A 27686-nucleotide genomic window follows, 5' to 3' on the forward strand; every position below is an offset into this window, starting at 1 on the left:
TTCCGTGCGTTGAGTTTTTCATTTATTTGAGTTAATTTGTAATATATGTACTTAGCGTCGCAGCGACGCAGCAAAGAAGGTGTCATGTTTTTGGGATGGGTAAACTTTAATATTTTATTTGTTTGCATTTTAAAAGGTAAATGTTTTAGGTAAATAGATTGTATAATAACAAACAATTTTGTAAGTCTCCAATATTTCAACTACAAAAATTTGAGCTACATTTTTTTCTGATAATTATTTTGGCATTCGATAAATTACTTTTTGACTTTTTGTTTTTCAATCAATTATTGGGAAATCTTTGATCTTTACCTTCATTGCATTTTTTTTATACAATTAACTTACGAAAATATAAATATCATATGCTTAAATATTTGATATGAAAATATGTTTATGTAGGTGTTATCGTAATCCCCGCCGATGCGGCTCTAAAAAGGTAATGCTAATGTCCGGCGCCTCCCTGAGACGCCAATGTTTCACAATTTCTATACAATAATCAACAGCACAATTCATTACTGAGAGGGAAGAGCTGTTGCTACTATATATGCAATTAATTAGATGTACGATGTCTAAAATGAGCAACTTAATAGAAAATAACACATTTACAAGAGTGGGGACCATTACGACGACAATTGTCGCCCTGTTGCCTGTCGCCTATTGCCTATTTGCGCAGCTCCGGACTGGAGCTGGGCGACGCGGTTGAGGCATTATCCAGATTGTTATTGTCGAAGCTCTCGTGCTGTGGCTCCGGTTCCGTTGGCGGCTTCGGCTTCTCCAGCAGCACAGTCAGGTTCTTCACATTGGTCGGCTTCTCCTCGTCCTGGTTGATGTTCAGTACGGTGTTGTTCATGCGATGGTAGTGCGGCTTCTGCGATGTGCTGGGTCGTGAGTAGTCCAGATGATCATATTCATCTGTGGAAATGTGTTGAAAACAATTGATTAGCGAATCTCGAGCCACAAGGTTGACGAGCACATAAAACAGCTGGGGCACTCGGCACAGTAATGACTAGCTACAACGGACACTGAACAATTGCTGCTTACCCTCCGGAAATAGGATTTTGCTATAAACTTTCACTGTTTTTTTTTTGTTTTTGGCAAATGTGTGCGTGCATTTCAAATAGGAAATATAGCATGTTTATAGAATAAGAAGCGCGAAAAAGGCAAACGAAAGCACCTACCGGGATCTTTGTAGCCCTCCTTCTGCTTGATCTCATCGTAGACATGCTCCTCCTTGAGCGATTCGCCAATGCTATTGTACACAATCGGATTGGTCAGGTCCGCATTCATATTCTTGTTCAGCAGATCGTGATTATAGTTGACCGAGTAGCTGCCCACTGCAAAGGGGAAAGATAGCTTAATCGGGAAACTATTTGTGCCTGATTCAGACGCACCTTTGCTGCTGGCATTAGAATCGTCGCCGTAATCGGTGCACAGCGAGCCATTGCGATCAAAGTTGTTCATCTTGGGGCGCAGGTGGTTGGGCAACAGGCGCGTTTCTGGCTGCATGCCGTAGACGGGATTGTCAAAGTTATGATTGGCTGGCGGCCAGCCAGATCCGTTCGTCTCGTGCGTATAGTGGACATGCGCAATCTCCGTCTTCAGATTGGAGACACGTCGGCGATAGTAGAGGAATATGGCGCATATGATCGCAGCAAAGAGGCTTAAGAGGACCATGCTGATGGCCACGCCCGCATTACTCGCTGTGAGGAAAGGGAGTATGTATATTAGTATAAGCGAATCTCCTTGCGAGTGCTACATACATTCTTTGTGCTCGGCAACGCGCTGCGAGGCGATCAGCGTGTCGCAATTGTCGCCGGTGTAGCCGCTGCGGCAAACGCAGCCGTCGGCGGGATGGCACTGGAAATTGGAGGAGGGGCAGGCGCAGGGATTCATGCAGTATTCGCCGTAGAAGCCCTCCGGGCACACCTCCAGGCACTGATCGCCCATCCAGCCGGGCAGGCAAATGCAGTGCCCGTCGTTCTTGCGGCAGTTGCGATGATGATGGCAGCGACAGCGCTGCGTGCAGCCCTGGCCGTAGGTGTCCTGCGGACACGACTGGTTGCAATTGGAGCCCGTCCAGCCGGGCAGGCAGACGCACTGGCCGTTCTCATGATTGCACTCGCCGCCGTGCTCACAGTTGCACTTCAGTCGACAGCTGGGTCCGTACAGGCCCGGCGGACAAGCGTGCTCGCAGGTCAGGCCCAAGTAACCCGGACGGCAGACGATCTCGCCCGTAATATGGTCGCAGGTGGCATTGCCTGGCGACGGAGAGAGAGAAAGAGGAGGAGAGTTGGGTTTATTATTGATCAGGTTAGATATAAATCTCTTTGCCTACCGTGCATAGTTTCCGGGCAGCGCTCCTTGCACTCCATGCCATAGAATCCCTCGGGACAGGGCTCGACACAGTCCTCGCCGGTCCAGCCGGGCGCACAGATGCAGTTGCCGGTGTCCGAGTCGCACGAGGAGTTGTTCAGGCATCTGCAAACTTGATCACAATTTTCACCATAGAAACCGCTCGGACAGTTCGTCTCACAATGAACGCCTTGGGTACGGATTAATTTGTGGGGCACGGACACGTAATAGAAAATAAACAAACGAGTGCAAAACGAGAAAACACAAATTAAAGTTAACAACAAATTGAAACAAACGGAGCATAAATGAGGCGATAATGATAATGTAGGAAAAAGGCAGAAAGATAAAGTTAGATCTCAGATGGAATGAATTATATATAAGATATATATAAATGCAAGTGTGCGAGTGTGCGAGTGGGTCTGTGTCTGTGTGTGTGTTTGCGTGTGTGGAGAAGGTGTATATGTAAGCTGGGCTGCGATGAGTGTTCGATTCTGGGAGGAGGCATAAATATAGAGACAGATCAGAAATGAAAATAACTATGATATATATAAATGCAAGTGTCTGTGTGTGTGTGTGTGTGTGTGTGTGTGTGTGTCTGTGTTTAGAGAAGGTGTCTTCTGAGCTGGCCTGGGAGCACATGAGCGATGAGCGATGAGCGATGAGTGTTGAGTTTTGGAGTGTTGAAGGATTGTGGTAGTGGATACCTCGCCAGCCCTGCTTGCAGATGCAGCGACCGGTTGTCGCCTCGCAGGCGATCGTATTGTACGGATCGCATTGACAGTTGTGGGCGCAGTCCAGTCCGAAGGTGTTTGGCTCGCACTTTTGGTCGCAGCGTTCGCCCTGCCAGCCGGGTGCACAGGTACAGTTGCCGTCGACAGGATTGCAGGAGGCATTGTTCTGGCACTGGCAGCTGTGCCGGCAGCCATCGCCGTAATTGTTGAGCACGCAGGGACGGTCGCATTTGTTGTTGCGCCAGCCGGGCGCACAGAGGCATTGGCCCGTTTCGGGCGCGCATTTGGCGCCGTTCTGGCAGTCGCACTGGAAGGCGCAGCCCTGGCCGTAGGTGCCCGCCGGGCAGCTCAGCTCGCACTTGTCGCCCGTAAAGCCGGGCGCACAGAGGCAGGTGCCATTGATGGGCGAGCACTTGGCACCGTTGCGGCAATCGCAGTTCAGATCACAGTTGGGGCCGTATTTGAGGAACGGGCAGGGTCGCTTGCAGTCAACGCTGCTCCAGCCAATGCTGCAGTGGCAGCGACCCGTCTCCGGATGGCACAGATCCGTGTGCTCCATGCCGCATTCGCAGGTCTTGCTGCAGTCGGCGCCGTATTTATTGGCCGGACAGATGCGCTGCTCGCAGCGCTCACCCTGCCAGCCGGGCGCACACTCGCACTTGCCCGTGGGACTGCAGGCGGCATCATTCAGGCAATTGCATTTCTCCGTGCAGTTGCGTCCGTACGTATTCAGCGGACACTCGTCCATGCACACCTCGCCCATATAGCCGGGCGGGCATTCGCAGCGTCCGGTTATATGATGGCATGGGGCATCATTGTAGCACTCGCAGGAGAGCTCACAGTTCAGGCCGTGACTGCCCGTGGGGCATTTGTTGGCGCAAACATCGCCCGTCCAGCCGGCGGTGCACTCGCAGGCGCCGTTCTGTGGATCACATTTGCCGTCGTTCTGGCAGCGACAGTCCTCCTCGCACTGGGCGCCATGCTTGCCATCCGGGCAGCGCATATCGCATCTGATTGGGCATGGAGCATGGAATTAGTTACGGAATTTTGGAAGGGCAGGCAATTGTTGGTCCACTTACAGGGGACCCGTAAAGCCGGGCGCGCACGTACACCTGCCGGAGACATGATCGCAGCTGCCGCCGTTCTCACAGCGACACGCCTCCGCACACTTCTCGCCGTACGTCTGGGCCGGACAGATCTCGGCGCATCTCTCGCCCGCATAGCCCTTGGCGCACTCGCACTCGCCCGTAAAGGGCTCACAGGTGGCATTGTTCAGACAATCGCACTTCAGCTTGCAGTCGATGCCGTACAGGCCCGGCGAACAATCTGACGGATACGATTACGATTACGTTAACGATTACGGCTTAAACGGGGTGCTTTAATAGTTAGTCGCGTCTACAAATTGCTGCTGTGATTAAATAAGCACGAAAATATACATATCCTTCGGCCGTTGTGTGGGGGTGAAAGCTGTTCCTTAAGGCCCGGTTATTAAGAGAGCGAGAGTAGGGTGTGTGTGTGTGTGTTAGGTGGGGGGTATGCGTGTATGTGTGTGTGTGTGTGTTTGCAGGTGCTCTTGGCAGCATTGCAAATCAAAAGGTTATTAACATAAAGAAAAATAAAAACAAAAAACAGATATGTGCTAACCGAACAAAAAAAAAAAATAAAAAAACATCGGCAAGCCGAAGCGCAAATACCCTTGCAGAGCCATAAAATATATTCAAGCTATATGTGATTCATCTGCATTAATCTAATGTTATATATTTTACAAGAGAGCTTCGGACTCTTTAATAACTTTTTAGCTAATCTAATCTGAAAGCTTTAAGAAGTATTTACTTTAAGATGTTAGGGAACTAAATTACTCATAAATCGATCTATAGATTATATATTTGTTTATATTCTATATTTAAAAAATATTTTGACTCTACTCTCTACTCCCTTTACTCTATACTCTCTACTCTCTACTCTCTACTCTCTACTCTCTACTCCCTTTACTCTATACTCTCTACTCTCTACTCTCTACTCTCTACTCTCTACTCTCTACTCTCTACTCTCTACTCTCTACTCTCTACTCTCTACTCTCTACTCTCTACTCTCTACTCTCTATTCTCTACTCTATATATACGCCTGGTTATTCAAGTTATGTATACTCTATACTCTATACGCTTGGGCATTCGAGTTCTGCAAGGATATCTCAGTTTTAGTTGTTAGACACACAGAAGGTTAGAGTGTAGCCCTGCAACAAGGCTCACGCGCTGGAGAAGTCTCTTTTTAGGAGCCAGCCACGCCCACTTAACCCAAGGCGTTTCATTGTGGTTAACTCAGCACACATAGAGATACACACACAAAGACACAAAGGCTAAATATTCTACGATCTTATGCATATATATGTTTATAGAGTGGAAACGAACTTATGTTGCAGGCGGGTCCTCCGTAGCCCTCGGTGCACTTGCACTTCTCGGGCGCAATGCATCTGCCGTGCTGGCAGGGCTCGCTGCAGTGTGGGATGCACTCGTTGCCGCTGCGCACGTAGCCATCTGTAAGAGAGAGAGAGAGTATTCGTATTCGTATAAGTGGGTATATATAAATCGTATAGGGTATATAGAGGGTGACTTACCACAGCAATCGCGCACGATGCGCGCCTTGGTCAGCGTTTGGGTCTTGTTCACGACGCGATGCCGAATGCGATAGGTGGGACAGGTGGGCGGTATGCTTAGGCACCAGGTGGAGCCGCGCTCCTGGAACGACTGCAGCTCCGTGATGACCACCTCGACGTTGTAGCTGCGGGGACAAAAGCAAACATGTTATTAAGCTCCACATGCCCCATGCCCCTCTCCCTCCTCTTCATGCTACATACTTTTCGCGCTTTTTGCACACATTGGGTCCTTCGGGCGCATCATTGGTCAGCTCCGTGATCTCCGCCTGCGCCAGCGCCAGCAACGCCAGCAACAGCGCCAGTCCACATCTCCAGCTCATGCTCTGCATGAGTCTCCGTCTCCGTCTCCGACTCTGGCAGTGTCTATTGTCTCCTCCTTGTTCCTTGTTCCCCGTCTTGTTTCTAGAAATGCGGCTGCAGAATCAACGCATCACATTGAACTGAAGCGCTGCTTTGCTCCACAGCGAGTAAATAAATATGAATGTGGATAATGCCACGATATGGACGTGACTCAATGGCCGCTTAATCAGCCACAGTCAGCGACAAATGCGAATGAGCAACTGGAACAAAAAGATATAAGTTAATAACTAATTTTAAAAACGAACTATATAATGTATATAAACAAACACGATATACATACATACATGTACTACATAAATGCATGTACTTTAAAATGAATATTTGACTGATGTATCCGCAGTTCTTCGCTAAATTCCATTTGCATTGCTATCATAGTAAGTGAAAGGAGTTGGGTGGTGTTTCTTTTTAGAGCTCAGTTTGCATTCTGTGAACTTTTTAAGAACCATATCTTATAGTTAAAATATAGATCTAACTATTAACAATCAAGTTAACTTTGGCTATAACAACAGATTTCTTGGACTTTGGCTTAGACAATGTCACACAACCTATAAAACCTTTTAAGGCTTTATCCCTATTAACCTTTTAGGCTATAACAATCTAGTTAAGCTTTTTTCTCCGGATGTCAAGAAACTACAAGAGCATTAAGCTAGATTGCAAAAGGGAGTTCTTTAGGCATAGCTCGATATAGTCTTAGAGTAAGTCTATAAGCTATATCAAATATAAGTTAAGATGTGACAGCAGAAGATCAAACCCGAGCTTAGTATTCAAACGAGCTTCCTGCTCCTAAAAAGATAAGTTTCAAATAAGTTGATTAATTGAGCACAACAAGAGCTTTCAACTAGTTCAAATAATAGGAAATCTATTTGGGCTTAGATCGATTTAAAAAAGTCAGTCTATAAGAACTGAAGATGTCATTGCCTGTCAGCCTAGAACTCGAACCAGCCTCCTACTGCTTTAGTTTTTCTTATGAAACATTACCTTAGACAGCTTAGCTATCAATTTGTGATCAGTTTCCCATGAATTGGAGCACTGCAAGAGCTTTGAGCTAGATCGATGGAAACAGAAGTAAGGATGTGACAGCAGGAGGTCACACCCCAGCCCGGGATTCGAACCAGCTTCCGCCTCCTCCACTTTCTCCAATAAAATGTTAAATTGGACAGGTCAGCTAACAAATTGGGTTCAGTTTCGCTTGGGTTGGTCACGTGAGCGCAGGCAAGCATCAGGATTGAGGAAGTTCCATTTGATAGGGGATAGGCCCTGGAATCAGTGTCAGGCATGGAATGTGGAATATGGAATAACAGTTGCCAGTTGGGCAGAGATAACAGTAGGCACTGCATTTGTTTAAACTAATAAACGAGAGCTCCTCACCGAAGTCAAAACTCAAAAAGTAGCTAAATTCCAACACAGCCTTACAGCTGTTTTCAGAGCCGAAATAATACCCAATTTATATATATATTAACGATAAACAAGGCCGCGCATAAAGGCCCTCAGAGAGACGCGTTAATTGCAACAAATGCACAGCCAAAAATAATAATACAGACAGAGGAAACAACACGAATTTGACGGGATTCGGACCAAAGAGATCAGATAATGCAAAAGCAACGCTCGCCCTACACCGGAGGTGGGTTCAATCTGCAACAGCTGAAGGCGACCACCTTCAGCAAGAACGAGAGTTTGAATGGAATGCCATTTCTGGTGCAGTTGGCGCATCAGGTGCAGGTCCAGCAGCGACCCATGGGCAATCACTTGGCCAGGTGAGTAGCCAAACAGGCGAGATGCCTCCATTCGAGCACTAACTGAACGCACCTACAGCGCATTGCTGGGCACCAAGAATGCCGGCCTGGAGCGTGGCATGCGCAGCGGCACGCCCCGCAGCTATTTGAGCCAGAACCAGAACTCTGGCTACAATGGCAGCTACGAGGGCGACATGCCGCCCTTGTGCCTGGGCCAGACGAACAACAACAACAATCCGCCGCTGGCCGACGATTGTCTGCACATGGGCGGCTATGCGGACAACATGGACAACATGGACATCAACAACAACAACAACAACAACAACATGAATAATGTGGGCCACATGGGGCACATGGACAGCATGGATAGCATGGACAATATGGGTCACATGGGCCACATGGACAACATGGGGCACCTGGACAACATGAGCCACATGGGCCACATGGGCCACATGGACAACAGCATGAGCAGCATGAGCCTGAACAGCAACAACAATATGAACAGCCTGAGCGGCATAAATAGCCTCGGCGGCGGCATGAATAACAACAACAACAACAACAACAACAACATGGTGGGCGTTCACTTGGGCCACTTGGGGCAGCCGGAGGCAATGCTGAGCGGCGTCAGCAGCAGCAACAACAACAACAATAAGGCATATCAGAGCGATACCGATTCGGAAACCGAGTATTGCAAGCATATGCAAAACTTTGATGCTGTCGCCGCGACACAGACTTCGCGCTGGCGTCGTGTCTTTGATTATTTAAAGTCCGGGATGCCGCCACAGCGGCAGGAGCGCATGGAGGCGGCACTGCAGCGTTGCTGCGAGAATACGTTCTTCAACCATGTGCTCCTGGTGCTGCAGCTGTTAAGCATCCTGATCGGCGGCGTTGTCATGCAAAGCCTGCGCCTGGGCCTCAATCTGACCCAGCTCAGCTTTCGCCTCTGGCGCTGCAAGTTCCAGCTGCGCAGCATCCTGCGTCAGCTGCTCTGGCGCATGGCCAATGCCAAAGGCAATGATGCTCTACTCTTTCTGGGCGTTATGCTCATCTCGCCGTGGCTATTTCTTATTAGCCTGGTCGGATTTGCCATTGCGTTTATGTTCCATTTCAAGGAAGGATTGGGCGCCACCCTACGCCAGGTGCGTCTCCAGATGCTCAACTAACTAATCAACTACTTTAAATAACTATGCGAAACGGACTGAGGGAGGGAGCGAGGCACAGGAAATCAGAGGCAGATAGAGATAGAGACAGAGAGAGAGAGAGAGAGAGAGAGAGAGATAGAGATAGAGAGAGAATAATACACACACACACACACAGGAAGTGGGAGAGGGAGGGGGAGAAAGAGAGAGAGAGAATACTCAAATTAAAAATTCCAAAAGCAACAACAATAAAACTTGTTCAGCACGCTTTACAGAGAACTCCACTAGCAATTCACACACACTTCCCAAACACACACACACACACACACACTCACACACACAGTTCGATACAAATATATTTTATGTTGCGGCAATGAATCAATAAAAGCTATGAAAATGTAAAAGCCGCTCCTGGCCAGAATTTTGGGGCATACCTTAAGATGATATTAACCCCAGAACTTGGCGCAAAACTCGAATGTTGTCGCTTGTTTAGGGACTTTAAATTTTCATTTCAGGAAAGTTGGATTACATTTTATTAGATATTTAATTAGAAGACCCGTTTGTTTGATTTTTCTATATATATTCTATATTCTATTCTATCAGCATGGAAGAGTTGATATAGTCTGTTAGTCCCTTTCTCTGTTATAGAAACAGAGTCAACTAATCTTCCAATTTTAAAGCTATCTCGAAACAGTTTTTTTTTTTGGTCTTATCAAACCACTATATCTTATAGCTGATATAGGAACAATCGGTTTACGACTAAGTTCTTCTATAAACAATTTTATTGTTTACCAAGAAATTCTTAACAATTTTTCTACAACAATTTAAAAACAAAAACTGGCTAATGGCATATTTAACTTTTTTTAAATGGGTCTGCAATTATTTGAAATCTTCTCCCTCTTTTTCTACTGGCTTGTAATTCGCAACTGGTTCAAGTTGTTCTTGTTTTTCTGTTTGCATTGCTCACACGCAGAATTGCAATGGAAACGCATCTGCAATTAAATTGTTGTAGTACAAGCTTAGTATATAGTATAAATGTGTGTACTCTGTTTACTTTATGATAAATATGCGAAGCAATAAAAGCATTTCCGTTGCTCATCATCATCATCATCATCATCATCATCGTCGTCAACAATATATCATGAGGAGAGGCAGTGGAAACTATGCCCCACTTCGGGTGCCCCGCTGTCCATTCATTTCACTTTCAATTGCGTTGCACTTTAGAACCCCAACCATTCGAATATATATATATATATACCTAAATATATATACACGTTTATACACACACATGCCTGGACTATATTAATATATATATATTGTGCGTCATTTATTCATTCCAAAAAATCTGCTTTATGCTAATTGGATTCATGCCCAAAGTTTATTGTATTATTGTATTGCCGAATACATAGAAATCCGCAGCAATTTTGGAGCTTTACTTGCTCAGCAATTTTTGGAGCAAATGTCTCCTAAACAGAGCTTCGTTTGTTTGTTCCAAGGCTGAACAAGTCGAATGGGTAGATAAGCCAGCCCTAAAATCGGTTCAGTTTTCTTTGTTTCGCACTTTATAAAATCGTGGAAATATGAGCTATAAAATCGATTAGAAGCGCAATAAGAAACACACGTTAAATATGTCAAGACTACGTGAGAAATGACTTTTGTGAATGCAACGATCAGAGTTCAATTACAATGACCCATTGGTCAAAGTATTACACAACAATAACAAATTTGAGCGCTACAATGTGAAGTGAAGTGGAACTGATATACGAATATCAGCAGAGGAAATAAAATTTGATAATACCTAAAATATGTTAGTGAAAAGATTTGATCACTCTTCCAATCTTTGGCATATCTCTTTCTCTCTTTCTTTCTTTCCCTCTATCTGTATCTGTATCTGTATCTGTATCTGTATCTGTATCTGTATCTGTATCTGTATCTCTATCTGTATCTGTATCTGTATCTGTATCTGTATCTGTATCTGTATCTGTATCTGTATCTGTATCTGTATCTGTATCTGTATCTGTATCTGTATCTGTATCTGTATCTGTATCTGTATCTGTATCTGTATCTGTATCTGTATCTGTATCTGTATCTGTATCTGTATCTGTATCTGTATCTGTATCTCTATCTCTATCTCTATCTCTATATCTATCTCTATCCCAGTCTCATATTGCAACATGTTGTCTAATGGAATTTAAGGAAAAATTCCCAGCTCTTTCGATTGTTAAGCTTTAAAAGCTATTTTAAATATGTCATAAAGGCAAATAAATAACGTGTATCGAACGTATTATCAAGGTCTTAATTTCATACATCAGCCATTATTTGTATACAGTCAAACAGAGCACTTTTAAATGTAGCTCCCATATTATTATTATAGTCGAATTGGCATGAAACATGCGGCAGGTATGTCCATTGTTCCTCCTCCCTTGAAAAATACCCGTAATTACAGTGTGTACGTGACTCGGTTGCGGGCTCATCCATAAACACAGTGTCTACTTATATATATTTATGAGATATTCCCTAATTGCAGACAACGGTTGAAAAATCCATTTAGTGCTCTATCCAGTGTGAAATCTGTATTACATTATTGAATGATAAATGCTTTTAATGATCGCGTGCTAAGCTCAGAAACGTAATAAACCGGCGCTCTAAAACGCAATCCCTAGGAATACGGGATTAGGGAATATCAGAAAGCACGTGCCGAATACCTAATGAAAGTATAAGAAAGCAGTGGGACAATCAAATGGAAATTATGTGTGGGAGTCGGAAATGCCTTAGCCTTGAAAACTGAAGCAATGAACAACATATAGAAACAACAACAGGGCAGACAAATCCGATAAGCCAAGCCAGCTGAGTGCTTCATAAAGTCCAAAAGAAACCCAAATAAACCCAACAAAGTTCACAGATAAACAGTCACATTACAAGATACAAAGGCAACACCCTGATGAATTACATATGTGCGTTGATTAGGGCTTAACAAGGAGGAACGAACAGCTGCCTTACGCAAGCCGAATATTTAATACCCTTGCTAGACATATGCGCAGTGTATTTCAATAGAAGTGTTTGCCTGATTGCTCATATGACAGATATATATATATATAGTGACATATCCATAGTCGCACCCACCCTTTAACATATCTTAGCACATAAGCATAAGCACAATTATAAACATTTCTAATATTGTAAACAAAGAGCCTGGTGATAACATCGACATTGGTCAAGATCAAACTGTCCCCCTTTGGTAGACATAAACAATTCACCCTAAATATCACGCCACTGTCAATGTTCCCATCAGAGTACTATCCCACGCATAATTGCTGACGCAGCTCAAACTTCACTCAATTTTGACTCAAACTCTCTCAAAGCGAAGTTTGCTAAGCGACCGCAACAGTTAGATAAATCAGTTCATATTCGGGAAGCAAATCTGAATGTACTCAACAAAAGTAGCCGTTAAGTGAAAATAATAAATTGAAATATATTTTTTTATAGTAACCTAACGTGTAAAACTTAATTGGCGCAGCCGGTAGGATACGTCGGGAAAAATTAAAGATCGCTAAAGGATAATTAATTCCCAGATCTAACGCACAATCGCGACCGAAAGTGTTGTCGGAGTGTAATAAAAATTTTCTCGAATACGTATCCGCACAAGAACCTTCGGGTCATTAGTAGCTTAATAATATTGACCCTTTGGGCAATAAAGCTACTACAGTTAATAACGACTGGCTTTGCATATCGTTTGATCCCTGCAATACGTTATTACTGAGTCTTTTTAAGACACACACACAAAAAAAAAAAAAAACATTTACACAATAATCCATCACAAACTTTAACTTAAAATAAAAGTGCAAAATCAAAGAACAATAAAGTTCAAACCTACAAACTCAAAACTATTCAAAAAAAAGTGTATTACACCAAGATGACAATGGAATTATCAGAACAACACCTCAACCAGGCCCTTTCACAACTTAGACAGGTGCCAAGCTTTGACGGATCAACGGATCAACTAAACGCCTTCATTAAAAGGATAGATTACATCCTACACCTGTATCCAACCCGAGATGTTAGACAACATAGCATCTTATACGGAGCCATCGAATTGCAAGTCACAGGAGATGCTCAGAGAATATCACAAAGGACAGCAGCCAACACTTGGCAGGAGCTGAGAAACGCATTGATTGAAGAATACAAAGTGCAGACACCATTTGAAGAACTCCTTCGACGCTTATACAACACGAATTACCAAGGAAACGTCCGTAAGTTCATCGAGGAGCTCGAGAATAAATCTTTTGTTATTTTAAATAAGTTAGCACTAGAAAATATACCTAGCAATACAACCCTTTATACAAATGCTATGAATAACACAATCAAAGATGTTATTACAAAAAAATTACCAGATAGGCTTTTCATGATGTTAGCCAGACACGACATTACGTCGACACAAAAACTAAAGCAAGTAGCTCAAAGAGAGGGATTATATGAAAATAGCGTTACTGAAAAACCTAAAAATAATAATGTTCAGGGAAATCCAAATAACAATCGTAGGAACATGGGAAATTATCAGCAAAATGCTAACCCAACCACCATTTCAAGTGGCTATTCCAACACGAATCAGAGTTATCACGCACAAAATAAACAGCATAATAAGTCCGAAGACAATCAGAAAGCTCACCACGAGTTCCAACAGAAATTAAGTCAAGGTAGATACCAAAATCCCTTAAACTACCAAAATCAGTCCCATTCACGCTTGAATGCACCAAACCCTCCGACTAAACGTCAAAGAGATAGTAACAGTGGGCAGATGAAAATGGATACATCCGAAAATTTTCATCAGCAAGCCTCGGAACAAACAGAAGAAATCCATTCATAAAATTGATTATGAATGACGAAGTTCTAAAATGTGTCATCGACACAGGTTCAACCATAAATCTAATGAAAACAAACCGCTTAAATTTTCCAGTTTACAACGAAACATTAAAGGTTCACACCATAAATGGTGTTATTGAATTAAAACAAAGTATACGATTAGGAGCAAGCAAAATTTGTCCGAGCAAACAAAAATTCTATATTCACGACTTCTCAGAGCATTATGATGTTCTGATTGGGAGAGAATACCTTGAGGCATGTCAAGCAAAAATAGACTATGCACAAGGATCCGTAACCTTAGGAGAATTTAACTTTTGTTTTAGATATAACGACGAAGAGGTCGAAGAGGACATGACCGCACAAGAGTGCCTTGATCCACCCTCAACAGAGGACAGACCATTTAACTTCGCTATTAATAATGAATTAATAGAAAACAATGAGTTTAGGCTAGAGCACCTAAACTCAGAAGAAAAAGAAAAAATAAAAAAAGTTTTACATGAATTTCGTGATATCCAGTACCATGAAGGTGACAATTTGACTTTCACTAGTACAATTAAACACAAAATTCTAACAAAACATGAGGACCCAATTTACAAGCGTCCATACAAATATCCTCAAATATACGATGAGGAAGTAAATAAACAAATAAGCGATATGATAAAACAAAATATCATACGTAAATCCAAATCCCCTTACTGCTCACCAGTAATAATCGTTCCAAAGAAAAACGATGCATCTGGAAAGCAAAAGTTCCGGTTAGTCATAGATTACCGCAATCTCAATGAACTAACTATTAATGATAAATACCCTATCCCGATCATGGATGAAATATTAGACAAACTTGGAAAATGTCAATATTTCACAACCATTGATCTAGCCAAAGGCTTCCACCAAATCCAAATGGATCCTGGTTCAATACCCAAGACCGCATTTTCGACTAAACATGGCCATTACGAGTACACTCGCATGCCATTTGGTCTTAAGAATGCACCTGCAACGTTCCAACGTTGTATGAACAATCTCTTAGAAGATTTAATTTTTAAAGATTGTCTGGTCTACTTAGACGACATTATTATTTTTTCCACTTCATTGGAGGAACACATTTTGTCGCTACAAAAGGTATTTAAGAAGCTTAGAGAAGCTAACTTAAAACTACAGTTGGATAAATGCGAGTTTATGAGAAAAGAAACTGAATTTCTCGGTCACATCATCACAACTGAGGGTATAAAACCAAATCCCAACAAGATACAAGCAATTGTCAAATTCCCAATTCCAAAAACCCCAAAAGAAATTAAATCATTTCTAGGATTATGTGGTTTCTATAGGAAATTTATACCAAATTTCGCTAATATAGTAAAACCATTAACACTTAAATTAAAAAAGGGAGCAAAAATCAATATAAAAGACAGAGACTACGAACTAGCGTTTGAAAAGCTAAAAGTACTCATAACATCCGACCCAATTTTAATATACCCTAACTTCGAAAAACCATTTTCATTAACTACAGACGCGAGTAATATGGCAATAGGGGCCGTCCTTTCGCAAGAGCATAAGCCTATATGCTATGCAAGTAGAACTCTCAACGAGCATGAGTTAAATTATTCAACGATTGAAAAAGAATTATTAGCAATCGTTTGGGCCACTAAATACTTTAGGTCCTATCTCTTTGGTCGACAATTTCAAATCCTTAGTGATCACAGACCACTCGTCTGGTTAAATAATATGAAAGAACCTAACATGAAATTACAAAGGTGGAAGATCAAGCTAAATGAGTTTGATTTCCAAATTAAATACGTCCCAGGAAAAGAAAATTATGTGGCAGATGCTCTGTCCAGAATTCAATTAAACGAAAACTTCTTAGGCGAAGATACAATTAGCACAAGAGCAACAATACATAGTGCTCAAGAAGACAACAGTAACCATTTACAAATCACAGAAAGACCACTTAATTATTATAATCGACAAATAGAATTTGAAAAAGGAACCGAGAACGAAACAAAAGTTACGAATTACTTTCACAAAACCAACATAAAAATTACGTACAAAGACATGACTAATACGCATGCCAAAGAATTAATAAAAGAATACTTATGCACAAAGAAAAGTGTGCTATACTTCCACAACGAAGCAGATTTTCCAATTTTTCAAGAAGCCTACTTAGAAATAATAAGTCCGAATAATTCAACAAAGGCAATGAAAACTAGTACAAAATTAATAGACCTTCAAACATACGCAGAATTCAAAGAATTAATATTAAAAAAGCACAAAGAATTATTACATCCAGGAATTGAAAAAACTATCAATTGGTTCAAAGAAACCCACTATTTCCCAGATTATCAAAATCTAATTCAAAATCTAATAAATGAATGTGAGATTTGCAACATCGCAAAAACAGAACACAGAGATACAAAATTAACTTTCGAAATAACTCCGGAAATCGCTAATATCCGAGAAAAATATGTAATGGATTTTTACATAGTAGGAGATAAACAATTTTTATCTTGCATTGATATCTATTCAAAATTTGCATCATTAATAGAAATAAAAAGTAGAGACTGGCTAGAAACCAAACGAGCTATATTACAAGTGTTCAACCAAATGGGTAAACCCATCGAAATAAAGGCAGACAAAGACTCAGCTTTTATGTGCACAGCTTTACAATTATGGCTAAAATCAGAAGCAGTAAATATTAATATAACCACTAGTAAAAACGGTATATCCGACGTAGAACGATTTCATAAGACAGTTAACGAAAAACTAAGAATCATTAACAGCGACTCAGACGTCGAAAATAAACTTACAAAATTTGAAACTATACTCTACACGTACAATCATAAAACAAAGCACAAAACGACTAACAGAACACCAGCGGACATATTCATATATGCAGGTACACCAGAGTATGACACTCAAGCTAATAAAGAAAAACTAATAAATAACCTCAACAAAAACCGAAGAAACTTTTAACAATTTAATTGAACAAAGTAAAGAATTCAATAACCTTATACAAATCGAATACCTAGTAGAAAAATTAAACAGAGAAATAAACGGCTTAAAAATAGCCAAACGTAGCAAAAGAGGTTTAGTTAACATAGTAGGAACAGCATATAAATACTTATTTGGAACATTAAATCAAGAAGACAAAGCAGAAATTGAACAAAAAATAAGCAACTTAGCAGAAAACAGCGTTCAGGTTAACGAATTAAATTACATAATAGAAGCTATAAACAAAGGAATAGAAATCATGAACGAACTAGATCAAGAGAAACAAAAAGGAAAGAAATTAGATATCCTTATATTTAACTTACAACACTTTACAGAATATATAGAAGACATTGAGATGGGAATGCAGCTCACAAGATTAGGAATTTTTAACCCAAAATTACTAAAACATGACTATTTGTTGCATGTTAATTCTGAGAAATTGTTGAATACAAAAACTTCCACTTGGTTTAAATCAGATACAAACGAAATACTGATAATATCCCATATTCCTCGAGAAATAATAAAAAGCCCGGTATTCGAAATAATTCCATACCCGGATGAAAATAATAATATTTTGACAGAAATAGCTCATGAAAAATATTTTACCCAAGATAAAAAAGTTTATAGCAGAGAAACAAAAAAATTAATTAATAATGAATGTTTAACAGGAATTTTAAACCAAATAACATCAGAATGTAGTTATACTAAAATTTTGCAAAATTTTCAAATCAACTACATAGAACCAAATATAATTTTAACTTGGAATTTACCAAAAACTATATTAAACCATAATTGTATAAATAACGAAATAACAATAGAAGGAAACAATATAATAAAAATCTTTAATTGTTCATTGCAAATTAATGAAATTTCAATTTCAAACAATATGTTAGATTATACTCAAAGCATTTACGTAAGCAATGATGTTATAAAATTAGAACCACTTTCGTTTGTACAAACGAAACAAATTATAAATGCACATACAAAATTTAACAATGTATTCCAGATAATTACAATAACCATATTTGTAATCATATTAATAAGTTTAACACTGTATTTGACATATAAGTTCAAAAGCATACCTAAGAAATTAATTATAAAATATAAAAAACCCAAAGTAGAAGAAACACCTACAATAATAGGAGATATACCAATTCTAAAAGAAGAAAATGTTACACTATATCCAAACTTAAACACCTGAGGACAGGCACTTTTCTAATGGTTGGGGGAGTGACATATCCATAGTCGCACCCACCCTTTAACATATCTTAGCACATAAGCATAAGCACAATTATAAACATTTCTAATATTGTAAACAAAGAGCCTGGTGATAACATCGACATTGGTCAAGATCAAACTGTCCCCCTTTGGTAGACATAAACAATTCACCCTAAATATCACGCCACTGTCAATGTTCCCATCAGAGTACTATCCCACGCATAATTGCTGACGCAGCTCAAACTTCACTCAATTTTGACTCAAACTCTCTCAAAGCGAAGTTTGCTAAGCGACCGCAACAGTTAGATAAATCAGTTCATATTCGGGAAGCAAATCTGAATGTACTCAACAAAAGTAGCCGTTAAGTGAAAATAATAAATTGAAATATATTTTTTTATAGTAACCTAACGTGTAAAACTTAATTATATATATTATATTATATGGAAATCCCCTTGCTGATTAGATTTTGAGCATTTGTTAGTTGTTGAGAAGTTTCGTAACGATATCATGATTCAATAGCTTTAAAATTCAGAAATAAAATATATAATATTACTAATCCGTAGATAATAATCATGAATATATAAAGATGTATAAATATATATATGTATATACATTTATGCGTTACATATTCAGCTACAAAATCTCTGCAAGTGTATTAAAAATACCCCAACTTTCTTTAACAATCTCTTCTATTTCCTTTGCTTAAGATAAGCCAATCTCTTGGATTATTATGACCGATAATAAAATGTTGATAACAAGCGCTGAGTAATTTATAATCTTATATAGATAGCGCCATATCAATAGCCATAAAACATATAGACCAGACAGTTAGAACAACAACAAAATTAGATACTCATTTTGCTCGTAGTGGAGGCTTTTGCTGTGTGCGAGAGAAGACCATCTTTGACTTTTGTCTCACTCGCACTAGATGAAACTGCTTTGGCTTATGCTCAATGCGCTCTCATTAATGTCTGCATATCGTTAAAATGCATGTGTGTGTGTGTGTGTAAAGGCAGCAATTCTGACCAATTGAATCTCTCTCTCTGTGTCTCTCTCTCAAGTTCACATATCTGCCCTATCGAAACGACGACTTATATGAACTATGAAAGGGATTACGACGTCGATGCGTACCTGCTGCATTTTAAAGTGGAAATAGTTGGTAAGGGTACCCAAGCGTTCACATGTGTGACATTGTCTTTTTCTTTGGCTGGCCAAGCACGCACACTTACACGAGAATGCATGTGTGTGTACAAGTATTTATTGCGCTTGTGTGTCTGTGTTGCCTGCCTATCCTATAAACATTTAAAGAGACTTAAAGTTTTTATGATTTTTTGAGCTCCCCGCTCTAGTTCTTAGCTGTTCCATCATCTATATTCATTAGCCATAAACTATTATTATAATTATATCGTATAATTTATCTTCATCACGACACATATTTATTTTTTTGTCTTTGTCTTTGTCTTTGTACATCGTGCATACTGCGCCGGAGATGTTTATTCCGGTCATGGAACACTTTGTCATGGCTGATCAACGCCACGTACCATGCGTTGCCGTCAATTGGCCCAGTCGCTAAATCATATAATATATGGGAAAAATTAAATAAACGAACAGAGATTTCAATAAAAGGTCAGCGTGCGGTCAGCGAGACAGCGCTATGAGCTACAAAAACTATGAGATAAAGCAGAGAGAGGGCGAAAGAGAGAGAGAAGAAGAAAAGGGAGAAAGAGAAAGAGAGAGAGAGAGAGAGATAGATAGACGAGAGAAACTCTAAGCGATAACATTTATATAAAATATCTTAAATAGGGATTAAAGAAAAGAGAAAGAAAGAAAAGAGAGCAATCAATAACTCAAAGATATACACAGATATTTCACTTTACAGCTTGGTTTACAGCCTGGTTGTAAGTATGTTTTCTAGAAATTTGATATATTTGCAACTTAGAGTTTAAATTACTTAAGTTAATCATGAATTGCCAGAAGACGTACAAGTAGGGTGTAAACAAAGCCGTGGCGTGCAAAATAAATTAGTGTCTCCCCATCTACCCCCTCTCCCTCCGCACTTTCCACCTCTCTCTTTCAGTCTCTTTGTTATTGTTCAGTTTTAAAGTTGTTTTCCTGGTCTCCATATCGACTATATATATATATATGTATGTATGTATAAGGTCTTTATGGCATTTTATGCACATTTGTGTTAATTTTATAAGCTAAATGAAAATGTTGATGGATGAGTCAGCGCCGACGAGCGAAAACTAGCCGGCAAAGCAAAACTATTTACTAATGTATCTGCAAGTGTATTCACATTTGTATCTGTATCTTTACCTCAATATGTATCTATATCTGTAGTTGTAAATGTATCTATAGCCAGTTTTTTTTTTCAATGGAAAATTGACTCATTCACATTCATTCAATAGCTGCTACATCTGGTTTTGTAATTAATGTGCGTAGCGTGTTTCCATTCATGAAACACATAATTTTATTAACTAAAATATACAATTGCACTATTGCCCGATAAGTTCCTGCGGTTTCTTGCTGATTCAGCAAGTGCTCCGCCCAGTTTCCACCCTGCCTCAACGTGGAACTCGCTCCCAGTTGCAATTTGTTTACATCGCAGCGCTTATCAGTTTACAGAGCAAACATAAATAAAAGAAATCACAAATAATCGCCGAGTTCTGTGCAATTTGTTGTTTGGTTGACCCATAGCTTATATGATTGCATATATATATATATATATGGTATTTCTTGATCCCTTGGCCCCAGCTAAAGTCATTTGAAGAATAAAAAAAGTGATTACCTGACAGACATTTAATCAATTCGCAGAAATAACTCATCATGTTTGAAATTGAGTGCAAAAAAAAACCAACTGACAATTTGTAATATAGAAAAATATCATATATATATTTAAATACAACTAACACAAGGAGGAATTAACAGTTGATGTTAATGAAAGGAATGGGAAGAATAGAGGCATCCAAAAATTGAAAGGTTCCCTTTTCTTACTATTCGATAACTACACTCCCTTACAAAACTTGGTTTCAATATTATAAAAATGACGAAACAAGGTGCTCATCTAAAGGGTAATCTTTGACCCTGCACCAGCAATTGGGGCCTTGTCACACCTGAACAAAGTTAGCATTATCCTAGCAAAGACAGCGCAAAATTTCTGTAGCCAAATATTATATTTTGTACACTAGACATCGCAAAAGAGCTTAAGGTACCAAAGATAGGCGACTTTGTCAACAGACAAGCTACCTATCTAAGCTTCACAAGCTGGCCAACGTCCTGGCCAGAAACCTGCTAAGGAGAGAAAGAAGAAGGCGACGATGCCTTTAATATCAGCATGCATATCCTCAGTTAAGTCAATTAGAAGCTAGACGAGACTTAACAGAAAGGAACTTAAAGTAACCTGTAGACACAATACCCCTCTCCCAACCACATACTTTCCCGCTTTAATATTTTGTTAATTTTGAATTTAACTTCTTTTTATTTATAACTCTTGCGATCAAAGCCAAATTTCAGACATCATTTGCGAAGATTAAAGAACGTATTATACACAAAGTTTGGCGAACAAAATGTTTTAAAATCTACAAGAAAATTTATCAATATTTTTGACTCTAGCTTGCGCTGATAAAGCTCATGAATTGTGACTAATACCAGGAAACGAAGGCAACAGACTTAAGAAGAAAGAAACTCAATCGAAACTTAAGTGCCAGCATTTGTTTGACGTAGAAAATAGATTTCTGGAAATAGATCGTCAAGTGTTTTGTGCAGCTGATTCGCTTTGATTTGCTTTGAACATTTTGTATAATTTTCTGTTTTTAGTTTTTTTTTTCAGTTTAATAAAATGGTAACTGGAAATGAATATTAAGTTATTTAAGTTTAAGTTTATTTAAGTTTCCAATACATAACTTAATTTAAATACGACAAAATGAATTTTTGTGCTTTTTCTTGTAATTATTTGAATGACCTGTACCTATTGAAAATGGGTAAATGGGGTATAATGTGTCTCTGCACACGTATGTTACAGGGAAAAGGAATCATCTTCGACTCCATAAAGTATATATATTCCTGTCTGTACGTCTAACTGTCTGTCAGTGAGTCTGTCTGTCTGTCCGCATGAACCTAAAGGAGCCAGAGACTTCAAATTTCAAAATTATTTACATACATACTTATGTCCTCCTAGGGCACGAGTCGATAACGATAATCGATAGCTTTTCCAGTTGCCAAGCAATCGCTAAAAATCGATATCGAAATTCCGGTTTTTGAGCAAATCTCTTAAATTTTAAGTGCTGAAGTCAGCAAACTTGACATTTTTTTTAAAGATCAAGTATAATTGAACCCCTAGCTAGAAGTAGGTGATGGGTATCCCCTAGTCGGGCACTTCCGACTAAATCTCACTTAGTTGTTGTTTTTTTATAAGCAGCCTTTCGTTTACTTAAAAGTACTCTGAAGATTGCTTTAAGTCTAATGCTGTAGACTTCTGTAGCGTTATCATAATCATATATTCGACTTCTTGTATATACGAGTGGACTCATAATCATTTCGTTATATTATAAATTATATACATATGTTATCCAATTCCATGAAATGGCGCAGTTGTCGCCAAACAAAGGCTTGTGTTTAAGTAAATGAAAACATGTTGGAGCTGGCGTTGGAGGCACTTTTGATAATCGAATCAAAGTCTGAGGCGCAAATGTTGCGCATCCAGTTGGAAAATTTCAAGCTCAAAATGCCGTATGATAAACAAATATTCAAAACTGCAATAAATAAAATAATATACAATTCGAAACGAAAGCAAATATTTCAACAAATTACGCGATCAGCGAAAAATGGCCAAAACAAATGGCGAAAAGTTCGATTGATTGTTAAGAACTGGAAGATACCCTGTAAACAGCTCTGAATCATAGGAAATACCTCATTACCAAAGAACTTCCTTATTTGTTATCTAAATTGTATGTCTCAGGGTATAAAAAACTAAGCCTAGAGAGAAAGCCTACTTTCAATATATATTCTCCCTCTCAGATGCTTGGGAATCAAATAGGAAATTATCAAATAAATAGTTAATGGAGAAGTGATCAAATAAACCTAAACGTTTTAGAATAGATAATCTTGGCTAATTAAGAATATATTCCCTCTAAGGGATTCCAACTAAAACTTTTGCCTGTTGCAAACATAGTCCCAGCCACAATATACCCTCTTTTTAAGTATTTCTTTTGAGTATAGTCCAAATTTAACAAACATTCAGCCATATGCAGGTTTATTAAGGCATGAAATAAAGTCTAAAAATAATCTTTGTGATGTAGCTCAACAACTTCTTAGCCATTTACCTGTTGCAGTTTTTTTAAGCCCAAAATTGGAACTTCTTTCGACCACATGCACTTGGGAACTGGATTTTGATGATGATGTGTTCATGTGGAGGAGCGTGCCCAGCACACGGTGCAAAGTTCCAAGTCTCGCAGTCAGCTTTGCGCTGACGTCAGCTCGATGCAAAATGTGTGAAATGATATTCGACTTGTCATCGGATACCTTGCAAAGCGCTCTAAAACTGAAATTTTTGTGTAACCAATCGCAAACATTTCAAAACAGAAGTTTCTATGGCTATTTTCAAAGAATGCAATCGCGTTTAAAGCTAAGCACACTCAACGGAGGCGGGCTAAGGTTGGCGGGGGAAATGCGACAAAATGGGAAAATTAAAAGCATGAAATGTGGCAGAAAACAAAGCAAAAAGAATCTGTCGGCAACATAATGAGACGAACCACAGTCTGTAGAAGGTAAGGCAGAACTAAAAACAGTGAGCACTCTGTAGAGCGAATAATAGGCAGAAGTAGGTATAGTGAGAGCTCTCTGGAGCGAACATCCGGCTGTACCAGGTACAGTGAGAACTCTCTTGAGCGAACAGGTTGTACTAGTTACAGTGGGAGCTCTTTTGAGTGAACAACAGGCAAAACTAGGTACAGTGAGAGCTCTCTAGAGCGAGCCACAGACTAAAAAATGACAGTAAAACCTCTCTAGACCAAACAACAGCCTGAACTAGGTACAGTGAGAGCTCCATTGAGTGAACAGGCTGTACTAGGTACAGTGGTAGCTCTTTTTAGTGAACAAAAGGCTGAACTAGGTACGGTAAAAGCTCTCAAGAGCGAACAGACTGAACTAGGTACAGTTAGAGCGCTCTAAAGCGAACAACCGAAGTCATAAACTTTATGTGCTGCTTAAGATTTTGATAAACATTACAAACACAAAGTAAAAGATATCGTGGTTAATAGTAAAAACTATTCGTAGTTTATTCTAAAACATAGTGAGGGTTTTCTTTATATTTCAAGTTAAAGCATGTTCCCATTTAATTTCGAAAAAAGTTCAATATAAGAAGAGAATATTGTAAAAAAAGTAAGCAAACAATATGAGAACTAAACATTATGGCTAGCTTTAGGCCATGTACGAGAATTCCAATTTGTCTAATTCTGTAGATTTCTATATGTATCATAATCCTGTACTCCCCTTCTCTCTCTGACAGGTGAGCTGACCGTTAGTAGAGGCTTCACTGTAGCTTGGCAGCTTGCCAAGTGCTCCTGCTGCCCACTCACTGTGGAGTATGTCGCCCTGATGCTGATGACATTCTTGTTGTTTGTTAATGGAAATCTTGTCTAGCTGCTGGGGTGTGCTCTTTGCCCCGCCCACACGCCGCACGCCACACCCCCCTCTATTGGGCGAGTGCATTATCCATAAAGTATACACGACAGTTGTTCGTGATTAATGCTTAATCAGGTAAACAGCAGGTAAATAAGGGCGTGTGCGTTGTGCAAGAACTCGCTTCAACTTCGGCTGAGTTTGCGACTCTTGAACGCATCAACTAGGTGTGTTATGGGCAAATAAATGAGTATATTGTATGTGTTTTTACATGTATTATCAGCGGAAGGTGTTTGGGGCCACGTGCTAATGAGTTATTGTTGCCATTTGCCCGTTGCAGTTGCACTTAGTTGCAGTGCATTGCACCTTATCGCGTTCAATGTCAGTTGGGAATGCAATTTGGGAAAGTAAAAAAAAAAGGAATGTAGGAAGTCAGAAAAGTTACTAAAATAATATATATAGTATATATTTAAAAGATTCTTTGCTGAAAATTGGAATAAATTGTTTTGGGAAAGTTTCACATATTATAATAATAAATATCGGAAGTTAAAACAAATTGCAAAAAGTCAGCAAAGTTAGTTACTTATCTAAATATTTAAATATTATATTTAAGAGATTGTTTGCTTCTGGAAAATAAATATTATAAATTAATTTCAATTTTTGTCTGGCAAAATAGGGCTTTGAGAAGGGCAAACTTCGAGCAACTCCTTAAAAAAAAAAAAGGGGGAAATTTAGCGTACAATTTTAATGAACATATTGAAGAAAGAAACAACAAAAAACCAAACAATTGGCAAGTTTAAAAGGCATGAGTAAGCGCTTAAACATATGTTTACAGGTAGTTTTATATATATAACAATAGTATATTTTATAATATATATTATATAGTAATAATAATAAACAATAAATTGTATACATATGCAGCATTCAATGATAAGCGGCTAATATACATATATTTAAATATATTTCTGCCTCTAAAGGTGTTCATATTCAGGTGTATTGCATGAAGCGAATGTTAAAAAAAAAAAACAAAACAGGTTTTGTTGCTCATTGAAAACATTTTAAAATGCTGACGTCACAGACACAAAAATATCTCTCTCTCTCTCTCTCTCTCTCTCGTTATCTCCCTCTCTCTATATACAAGTGCGTATCTGCTTGAGAACATTTTGAATATTTTGCGGGAAAGCACGAATCTTCAAATTGTCTAAATCAACGAATGTAAACAAATGAATATGCACAGCAGCAAGTGCGAATGTACACACACATATACATGCATATGCATATACAGCTGTATGCATGCACAATTGTATGTGCATATGTCGGCATTTCTCATATTTAAACAGTTGCGATTGTGCTAAAACTTCGACGGGCGACTGCAAAGCGAAGCAAATTGCCAGTAAATGGAAAATGTGAGAATAAATCTAACACATACCACGGACTACGGACAGACATTGCCCGTATAATTTAAACTAAGCCTTGTTGTTGTAGCCTAACAAAAGGCAGCTGTTAATAATTCTAAGAGTAAAGCCCACCCCCCGCCCAGTGCTCTGTGCATGCACAGACATGCATGCATACACATGTACATGTGTGCACAGACATGCATGCATGCGTATGTACATGTGTGCACACACATGCATGCATGCGTATGTATGTGCGTATGTAATATTTGCAGGCTTGATTAAAATGAGCCGACAAATGGGAAAGGCATACAGAGTGCTCGACTACGACATACCCTGTATGAAGTTGTGAACTCTTATAATAAATATTCTAACTTCCGTCTTATGTAAATATACTTAAACATATTTACACAAACACCTACACACACATACACATGGAGTCATAGTTTATTTTTAAACAGACGAACGGACATGATCAACTCGGCATGCTGATGCTGATCTTGAGTATGAATATACCCTTTGAGGTAGGAAGTGCCAGCTTCTGCATGTTACATAAACACGCACAAACCAATATAACCTTCTTTTGGAGCCATTTTCAATGGGCACAGGATATACATATTAATAATGTTGCCTGCCACATGGCAGATGCTGCAGCTCTGCCAGACAGTCAGTCAGCCAGTTGTCAATTGAGTTTATACACAGTTATTTTTTCACACATAAAGAGCTGCCGCTGTTGCTAATGCGAGACAGATGATGCTTTCATATGCGGGCCTATGGGCAAGGCAGGGAAAGACAGGGCAGGCAGACTCAAAGAGAAGGAAAGTCGCAATTTTGAACAGCGCTTTGCCAAAACGAGATATTTGCATCTTTAAGCTGCTTTCTACGCTGTCGCATTGAGTGGGCGCGGAGAGCAAAGAACAGGGCAAAGGAAACAGTATGAAAAAAAAGCGTAAAAGCGAAAGACGAAACTCAAGCCCATAAACAGGTTTTAAACTGTCTTTATACAGCGCACGACGCTCAAAATAAGAACGTTAATTGACACGCACACAAGCACAGACGAGCCATAAACAAAACAGACGCAGACACCAACACACACACACACACACACACACACACACATATCGAGTGACAATGTACTCGAAAGCGCAAAGCTAACTGGAACTTTCGTAAAGCAACAACAACAACAGCAGCAGCAGCACGGGCACTATTACGAAAACAAAGCAACGCATTTTGCGCTGTTTGCTATTTTCGGCCAACTAAAAGTAGGAAATTCCATTTATATGCACTCAGTATTACCTTTAATTTTCCAGTTAATGAATTCTTGAATTGTTCTCACTCAAAATAACTTGGTTGGCTGCACTCAATTTACACTCGAACTACTGCGTTTGGTTTCTATTGCTTCGCATTTATTTAAATTTTTCTTTTTTAAGCACTTTGCACTCAAACTCGTTTTGGCACCAAATTTCTTGGGGAATACACATATACACTAGATAACACTTTAAAAACTTAAATAACCGTAACGCTTAACGAATTAAAAGTCAATTAACTATGCTGCAATTGCTGGTACGCAGCAACATTTATATTTTGTTGCTAAACTATACAAGACACGCCGTACCGCTTCCCAGACCTCTTTGAGCACAACTGTT

The 27686-nt window shown here is 39.5% G+C and overlaps 2 protein-coding genes across 5 annotated transcripts; one reads left to right on the forward strand and one right to left on the reverse strand.

Moving 5' to 3' along the window:
- Nucleotides 1-80: 80 nt before the first annotated feature.
- Nucleotides 81-27686, reverse strand: drpr (multiple EGF like domains draper). Of its 4 annotated transcripts, XM_002046355.4 has the most exons (12): nucleotides 27337-27686; nucleotides 5935-6293; nucleotides 5695-5858; nucleotides 5489-5614; nucleotides 4160-4406; nucleotides 3054-4090; nucleotides 2333-2539; nucleotides 1758-2255; nucleotides 1389-1697; nucleotides 1176-1331; nucleotides 1039-1071; nucleotides 81-909 (listed from the first exon to the last, which is right to left on the reverse strand). In XM_002046355.4, the coding sequence occupies exons 2-12, from the start codon at nucleotides 6060-6062 to the stop codon at nucleotides 659-661; spliced, it is 3156 nt and encodes a 1051-aa protein (XP_002046391.1). In that variant the 5' UTR covers nucleotides 6063-6293; nucleotides 27337-27686; the 3' UTR covers nucleotides 81-658. The 4 variants fall into 4 exon arrangements, with proteins under 4 accessions (XP_002046391.1, XP_015030958.1, XP_015030959.1 ...); XM_015175472.3 differs by lacking the exon at nucleotides 1039-1071 and having other exon boundaries at nucleotides 82-909; nucleotides 27337-27685; XM_015175473.3 differs by lacking the exons at nucleotides 3054-4090; nucleotides 4160-4406 and having other exon boundaries at nucleotides 83-909; nucleotides 2333-2482; nucleotides 27337-27684.
- On the forward strand, nucleotides 7408-9369 carry LOC6622324 (GATA zinc finger domain-containing protein 7). Its single transcript, XM_002046356.4, has 2 exons — nucleotides 7408-7847; nucleotides 7906-9369. Exons 1-2 carry the CDS (start codon nucleotides 7684-7686, stop codon nucleotides 8987-8989), a joined length of 1248 nt encoding a protein of 415 aa, XP_002046392.1. The 5' UTR covers nucleotides 7408-7683; the 3' UTR covers nucleotides 8990-9369.

Source organism: Drosophila virilis, chromosome 3, assembly GCF_030788295.1.
Source record: "Drosophila virilis strain 15010-1051.87 chromosome 3, Dvir_AGI_RSII-ME, whole genome shotgun sequence".
In the NCBI taxonomy this organism is placed as follows: Eukaryota; Metazoa; Arthropoda; class Insecta; order Diptera; family Drosophilidae; genus Drosophila; species Drosophila virilis.